Source organism: Salvia splendens, chromosome 8 (genome assembly GCF_004379255.2).
Source record: "Salvia splendens isolate huo1 chromosome 8, SspV2, whole genome shotgun sequence".
Classification (NCBI taxonomy): Eukaryota; Viridiplantae; Streptophyta; class Magnoliopsida; order Lamiales; family Lamiaceae; genus Salvia; species Salvia splendens.
The window spans coordinates 23,342,555-23,350,840 of NC_056039.1; the positions used below are offsets into that span (position 1 = coordinate 23,342,555).

The following is an 8,286-nucleotide window of genomic DNA, read 5'->3' on the forward strand; positions in this document are numbered from 1 at the left end:
AATTTAATTAGTTAAAAATTAATCACAAACAACTACCGTACTGTATTTTTTTTAAATAAAAGTAATGATTAAATTTTTTACAGAATCACGGGACGTTCGTAAATTAGGGAGTTGATATGAAATTCATTTATACACGACTATTTATTTAATTCATACCACATCAATGTAATTCTATATTTGCACTTTACTCCTTTTCATAGTTTCACCTAGTGTAAGCCATTTCATTTTAATTGAATATTTGGCTTCACGGCAAATTACCAAAATTACATTAAAAACGTGAGTCAAAACAGAATCCCTAAATTAACAGAATCAGCTCACTTCGTCACCCCCACCGTTTCTCTCCCCTGCTGCTCTATCATTCTCCACATTGCCACTGTCGTGCTTTATCTTCTCTGTCTCAGGTGAACTCATCGTCATCATCACCATCACCATCACCATCATCATCTCCCTTTCAATTTTATTTCAACGCTTTTTATGTTTGATGTTTATAAAGCAGAGTACGCTATACTTTTGTGTATTGGATTTTGTTTTTGTTTTTGAATGCAATTCTTATAGTTAATGCACCTTAATTTAATGGTTTGTTATCCTGTTTTTCTATGTGAAATTTGTTTTGTATGAATTGTTTTGTTGGTTTTAGCTTAAGAAATATTGTGCTTTGTTTGTGTAAACGTCTAATTCAATATTGTTTTGATAATTGATATAATCATTTTCAAAATCCGCAGCTGCAAAATCATCATATCCCCTTCTCAATTATTTTTTGTTTCGGTAGCTTTTTTTTATAAGAATTTCCATGATAATTAATTATGGTTTCCATCACTTTTTATTGCATAAGAGTTTCTCAATCCCAATCAACTTTGTATAATCAAATAAAGATAATGTGGTTGAATGGTCGATCAATGTACAATAAAGTTTGGTTTTAATTATGACATTTTTGTTTAGTTTGATATCGATTAGGAAGAATGAATATCTACTCTTATCTTTTAGAATTGATTTGTTAGTAGATTTATTTCAAAGGAGTCCTTGCGATTCAGATTATGTAGTAGTAATCTTTTAAATTTGGTTGTTGTCCTTTTGTTATTTAATTATACTTTCTAGAGCATAGGATATCTTTAGGTTTATTTTGCAGAGTCTTTGCAAATCTCTATAAATGCCCCATTCGAGATTAAATAAAGGTATTCAAGGGATCAGATTTTGTGTACAGCAGTCCGCCGTGGCCTCATTAAGACGATCGTTTGTCTGGTATTTTATTTCAATTAGTTATCTTCTGCTTTTCATTCTATATCATAGTTCTTTTTACATAAACGGAATGTAGATTTTCTAAGTAGTCTGTTTATTTTATTATCCAAATAGATTTGCTAAGTGGTATACTTCTCCACACCTTTCTCCATTTGAGTTCGAAAGATATCAAATATCTCTATTCGTGTACGCTCTCTTTCGACTGAAGGGTTGTCACACCATTGCTATTCTTTGTCTCCTCACTCACGGGTCAGCATCTCATCCATCCTTCTCTTGTCTTGAATCATTGAAGATTACCTATCATGTTAGTCAATTAGACTTTTATAATTTTTTATTGCACAGAAGTTTCCTTGCTAATTAATGTTCAATGTACATTTTTTGTCTCTCTAAATTTTTTTGGAGCCCTTAGAATATTTGTTAAAGTAAAATAGAGAACTTTCAGTAGCAAAAAGCACTAAAATTATACATGAAGTACATCCAACATAAATTGCTTATGTGGTTCTCATAAGTTGGAAAATCAAGTTGCACACCATCAAATTTCTATTGTGCTTAATGGAGATGATAATTTGGTTATTTTGGTGTTTTTGTTATAGCATGCAGACAAGTGGAAGTGTTTGTTGATTGAATACGACTAATCTTACTAAATAAAAAATGTTTACATATTTTTGTTTGGTATTTTATTTTATAATCCATTATCTTATTTTCTAAGTTGTCTATATTTAATTTATTATACATATAGGCTTGGTAGAATTTATTGAAACAAAATGGATAGAAGTTGGATGTCAAAGTCAAGAGTAACAACGGAATACCAAAATGGACTTCACTACTTTTTGGACTATGCTTTTCACAACGCAAGCATGCATGATAAGATATTATGTCCATGCAAACGTTGCAGAATTCGTATATTGGTGAGTAGAGATGATGCATTTGAACATTTGACAGTAGATGGATTTATTCCTGGGTACAACCAATGGATAGCTCATGGAGAACTACCTAGTAGACTTTCATCTAGTGGTGAAAATCAACATAATAGTTTGGGCGATGATGATATGCGGGGTTTAGTTCATGATGCATTTGGAGTTCCAAATGAAGAAGGACATACAGAGGAATATACAGGTGCTCAGATGGATGTAGATTATGCTAATGGGCAAGCAAAAGAATTTTATAAGTTGATTGATAATTCACAACAACCATTGTATGAAGGATGTGATAAATTCTCAAAACTATCATTCATAATCCGTTTGTTGCACTTAAAATGTATTGGGAGCTTGAATAATAAAGTATTTGATATGCTTTTAGAATTATTAAGGGAAGCTTTTCCAGATGCCATGGTTGGCCTACCAAAGTCCTACTATGAAGCCGAGAAACTGATGAAAGAACTAGGACTTGGCTACGAAAAAATCGATGCTTGTCCAAATGACTGCACTTTGTATTGGGGGGAAAATGAAAGAAAAACTTCATGTGACACATGTCATCAGCTAAGATGGCGTACTTCAGATAAAGATCCGACAGGTGAGAAAAGAAAGATTGCTCAAAAGGTATTATGGTATTTTCCGCTCAAGCCAAGGTTACAGCGGTTGTTCATGTCTACAAAGACGGCATCCCACATGAGATGGCATGCTGAAAATCGCACGAAGGATGGGTGTATGAGACACCCTGCCGATTCCCCAGCATGGAACACATTTGATCGCTTACATCCTAATTTTGCTAGGGAATCTCGCAATGTTCGATTGGGATTGGCAGCAGATGGAATTAATCCCTTCAAAAATATGAGTGTGTCGCACAACACATGGCCTGTCATATTATTTCCCTATAACCTTCCTCCGTGGATGTGCATGAAAGAGCCTTATTTGATGTTATCTCTATTGATTCCTGGTCCATTAGCTCCGGGGAATAATATTGATATTTATTTGCAACCCCTAATTGCCGATCTAAAGGATTTGTGGGAAGTAGGAATTGAAACGTATGATGCATCAAAAAAGCAAAATTTTCAGTTACGTGCTTCATTACTATGGACAATCAGTGACTTTCCAGGATATGCATATTTATCTGGATGGAGTACCCAAGGTGAATTTGCATGCCCAGTTTGTAATAAAGAAACTCACTCTCTTAGATTGAAACACGGCGGGAAGTATTGCTACATGGGGAATCGTAGATTTTTGCCCAAAGATCATGAGTTTCGGAAGAATAAACGACACTTTGATGGCACATTTGAGTATAGACAAGCACCGCAACAACAATCTGGTAACATGGTGATGGATGAGCTGAAGGACTTCACAATTAAATTTGGTAAGCCAGTTAAAGGTAATCAAAAGCTTTTCGGTTGGAAAAAAAAGAGTATATTTTTTGAGCTACCATACTGGAAAGATAATGTTGTCCGCCACAATCTTGATGTCATGCACACAGAGAAAAATGTTTGTGAGAGTATATGTGGCACATTGTTGGATTTAGACGGTAAGTCTAAAGATAATTATAAATCACGGCAAGACATGGAACAAATGGGAATTAGGCCTGAACTTCATCCGATTCCAAAGGGTTCTGGAAAATTTTATTTACCTACAGCAGCTTTTACAATGAGCAGAACGGAGAAAACTACATTTTGTCAGGTTTTGAAAAATTTAAAAGTTCCCGATGGTTATGCATCAAACATCGCAAGGTGTGTTCAGCTAAAACCACCAAAATTGTTAGGCTTGAAAAGTCATGACTATCATGTAATGATGCAACAATTGTTACCTATAGCCTTGCGAAACACACTCTCCAAGACAGTACGCTCACCTTTAATTAAGCTCAGTCAGTACTTTAGAGAACTTTGTTCTAAAGTAATTTGTCCCGCTGACGTCATTCGTTTGGAGAAAGATATTGCCGTGGTACTTTGTCAATTGGAGAAGTTATTTCCACCATCATTCTTCGATGTAATGGTGCACTTGACTGTTCATTTGGCTACAGAAGTGAGGTTATGTGGGCCTGTTCACTATCGTTGGATGTATCACAATAGTTTTACATACACCTCTAATTAAGCACAGGTTTAGAATTCTCGAAACTAGGACCTATTGAATTATGCTAATTTCCTTCTTATACTTGTATACTTTTATTATCTAAACCTTAATTCACTTTTTCCAACATTGATAAATAAGTTTCATAACTTATTTATGCACAATGGACAAAGTATAGCTCGTTTTACTAACTAGTAGTCAGGCTGTTTTAGCTTAACTTTTCCTTTAATGTATGCAGTTATGGCTTCTAAAGGACGAAGGTCGACTAGTGAAGGTAAAAAACAATTTCTTTTTAGTTATATGATGTTCATGTAATTGTGTATAACTTGATGAGATTCAGAAACATAGTTCGTCTTTTATGATTTTATGTATCCACAATATAATCTTCTCTTAGAGTTATAGCATATTATGGTGATATGGAGTTCAAAGTAAACATAGTTGGTTTTCAGCATTCACAACAAAACATAGTTGGTGTTTAATAATGATGTGCAGGCTTCACAAGTAGGACTGCAGTGGGCAGAAGAACATGTAACATGAATATGCATCAACAAGCTTCTAACACGGTCAGGCACTCGGATCATAGTCATGAGAGAGTTCTACCATTGCCAATTGGGGATATGAGTGTTGGCACCGAACAAGAACAAGAGATAGGTAATGAGCAATTAAACACTCTAATAAGCTGCATAAACTCTTTAATGTTTGGACTAATCATATTATGGTTTTTGTGCTTCAAGGTGATGCGTCTGGAGCTAAAACTAGAGGCCCTACTTATATGACTAATATTTGGGGCCGCCCACAAAATCTACCACTCATTTCTGTTGAATATAATGAATTTGGTCAACCTATAGGTGGTGACCATAGTAAGCTTACACATTTTTTAAGTTCAATAGCAAGAAGTGGTATGCATTGTCCACTAAATGTTAAAAATTGGCATGATATGCCAAAGGAAAAAAAAGATGAGATGCTTGAAGTCGTAAAGGTAATAATACTTAAACATTTAAGGTTATTTAGTTTATCATGCTTTTTTGGTCTGATAATGCTTTGGGATTGATTATACCTTTTTCAATGACAACATGTTTGTCAATTATATCTAGATATTTTTAATACTAGTCGGCTTTGTGTATTGTAGTTACGATTTGATGTTCCCATCATTGCTGAGAATTGGGTATTGACCTCCTTTGGGACTAAATGGAGGAACTGGAAACATTATCTGAAAACGAGGTATTGGGCTGATGTACCTATCGAGTATATAATACATGACAGGGATGATAGAGTTCTAGAAGAGCAATGGATTCAGCTTCTTTCTTATTGGAAAACAGAAGATTCAAAGGTTTATTCAAAATCTTCCCTATATATTGATAACTCAATTTATGCTATGCATTCACTTTTTTACTTGCTATTAGAAAACAAGCAAGAGAAACAAAAACGCTCGAGCAAAGAAGTTAATGAACCAGAGAACCGGAAAGACGTCATTTGCTCGAGTGAAAGCGAAATTGGTAATATTTTCTTTCTTATATATTTCATTTCATAATTGTTTTACAATATGTTAGTAAACTGACAATTTACATTTTCCTAGACAAAGGAACATGGAAAGTGCCCATCGCGTGTTCAGTTATTTAGTTCATGTTATGTGTCTCAGAATGGAAACTCAAGTACAGATGTCTCAAGCAAACTTGTATGTAATGATACATCTGTTCATTTTATGAAATATATATGAAATTTTAATGTGTGCATTAATTTTAAAATCATTGTAAACAGACAGAAATGACAGAATGCAGTTATCAGCTTCCTGAAGGTTCCGACGATGCAATTTCTCCAAATGACGTATTTGCACAAGTCATGGGGAAAGATAAGCCAGGACACGTAAGGAAGATGGGTAAAGGAGTGTGCCCCTCGGATATATGGAATGGAACTTCTAAGAGTACATCTAACCGTTTGCTAATGGAATACAAAGAAAAAAATGCTCGACTAGAGGCTATGCTTGAGACACAACAAAGAATTTGTGCTTCGCAAGTACACAAAGGGCCAGATGTAAGAAACGTTTCTGAGTCGAGCTCACTGAATCCTACTTCAACTGAAGTTGATCAGGTATCTTTGCTTTTAATTTTATAGAATTTTGAAATATATTACATATTAAAAATGGTTATTAATCTATTTTGGTTTTTTGGAGGTTGGAACGTATAATTCTCTCCGGAGTATTTTCACAAACAAAGTTGTTGCTAAAGGATGTATTTATAGCATCGATCCAAATGCAAAAGTTGGAGGACAAGCATTAGGATTGAATTGGTGTGAAATAAATGTTAAAGTTGTAGTTGAACCTCAAGGGCAATTGATCGGGCCCTACGAGAACTTTCAATAGTTGTCTCAAACAGTTGGTCATATGATTGCTTGGCCACGTTCTTTGGTATATTTTATCAATGGTTTACCAACAAATGATTTACTATTGAATTTTAGTTTTATTCTTATTGGATATCATCATTGTATATGTAGGTGACGCCTATTGAGTACTGATGATTTCTCGATTTACATTTGGATTCCAGGTACTCTAAACTAAATTAACTAATTATATTGTTTATATGATCAATCTTGGTTTGTGCTTTTCATTATGTTATAGTATAGACTGAATTTGAGGTCTTTCCATATTTTTTGTTTGTGGCATTTTACATGGTTGCTAAGTACTAACTAGCCTAAGTATGATACTCATAGGTGACTTCTTTCTGTTATGTTGAGTTCTTGTTTTTGCAAGTCTGCAATAAAACATGGATAACCTCCGAACGGTAATGCTATGGATTTTGAAATTTAGACCTTATAACATCGACAAGTATAGCTTTAATTTACCACTGGTTTCACTAATTTCTGACATTGTATGAGTTTGGAATGAATTTTACAAACTTGGCAGATCTGTTGAGTTCCAGTTTTTGGCAGTCTGCAATAAAACATGGATAACCTCTAAACGGTGAAGATTTGGATTTTGAAATTTTGTCCTTATATCATGTACACGTATAGCTTTAGTTTGCCACTGGTTTCACTAATTTCCGACATTGTATGAGTCCGGAATGAGTTTTACAACATGACTGTTCTGCTGAGTTTCAGTTTTTGGCAGTCTACACTAAAACATGGATAACCTCTCCAAGGTGATGATTTGGATTTTGAAATTTAAACTTTATAACATAGACAAGTATAGATTTAATTTGCCACTGGTTTTACTAATTTTGGACATTGTATAAGTTCAGAATGATTTTTCAAATTGGTGTCAAAATTCTGGAAATTTCTGAATTTGTGCTGAAAAAATTGTTACTTGTATACTTAAGTAAATTGTTGTTGAGTTTATACTTGTGACCAATCATTCTAATTTGTAGTGTTTCTAGTCTTGTATTTTCTATACTTTTCTTTGTTCATGATGGAAAATGCTATATTGGAGTTATAAATAGTTTGTTTATGCATTCAATACTTTTGTCGTTTTAATGTGTTTTTGTTATTTCATATACGTAGCTGGAATTTGGGATTTGTATAAGTTAAGACAGTTGTTTTCTTTTTACATTTTTCTCTAGTGATTTCTTAAAATTATGAAATTTCATTGTTACAGGCTGCAGATTGTTCACATGATAGAAGAAGCACAAGACAATCTATGTACCTACACATATACCATGCTCTTTTGGATGGATTAGAATTTTATAATTTTAGTACTAATGATGTTTTATGTAGTTGAAGTAGAACCAATGTACCTACAAATATGTTATGTTCTTTTGACATATTAAAATTTTGATATATATTCAGTTTGACGTTTTATTCCCAAAGTGCTTTTAAAAATTTTGTTGGATGCTTATAAATTTTGTATATTGAAAAGGAACATGTAAATTTAAAGTATTTTAATGATACAACTGTAATTTATAAATATTCGAAGGATCAAAAAATAAATTATAGAAATATATTGGTGGAAAACGTAAATTCCATAAAATACAGGGGGGAATTGTAATTTTGAATATTTATAAAATTATTTAAATGATGAAACTGTAATTTATAAATATTTAAAGGATCAAAATATAAATTATAGAAA

General features: G+C 33.3%; 1 protein-coding gene across 8 annotated transcripts; it reads left to right on the plus strand.

Moving 5' to 3' along the window:
• The first annotated feature begins 280 nt into the window (after window positions 1–280).
• Window positions 281–8,018, plus strand: LOC121744538. Of its 8 annotated transcripts, XM_042138113.1 has the most exons (12): window positions 295–1,239; window positions 1,351–1,485; window positions 4,468–4,503; window positions 4,722–4,880; window positions 4,964–5,208; window positions 5,359–5,559; window positions 5,633–5,725; window positions 5,806–5,904; window positions 5,988–6,317; window positions 6,400–6,633; window positions 6,720–6,769; window positions 7,816–8,018. In XM_042138113.1, exons 3-10 carry the CDS (start codon window positions 4,470–4,472, stop codon window positions 6,586–6,588), a joined length of 1,350 nt encoding a protein of 449 aa, XP_041994047.1. In that variant the 5' UTR covers window positions 295–1,239; window positions 1,351–1,485; window positions 4,468–4,469; the 3' UTR covers window positions 6,589–6,633; window positions 6,720–6,769; window positions 7,816–8,018. The 8 variants fall into 8 exon arrangements, with proteins under 8 accessions (XP_041994044.1, XP_041994047.1, XP_041994043.1 ...); XM_042138114.1 differs by lacking the exons at window positions 295–1,239; window positions 1,351–1,485 and adding an exon at window positions 4,150–4,259; XM_042138112.1 differs by lacking the exons at window positions 295–1,239; window positions 1,351–1,485 and having other exon boundaries at window positions 4,250–4,503.
• The last annotated feature ends 268 nt before the right edge of the window (window positions 8,019–8,286 follow it).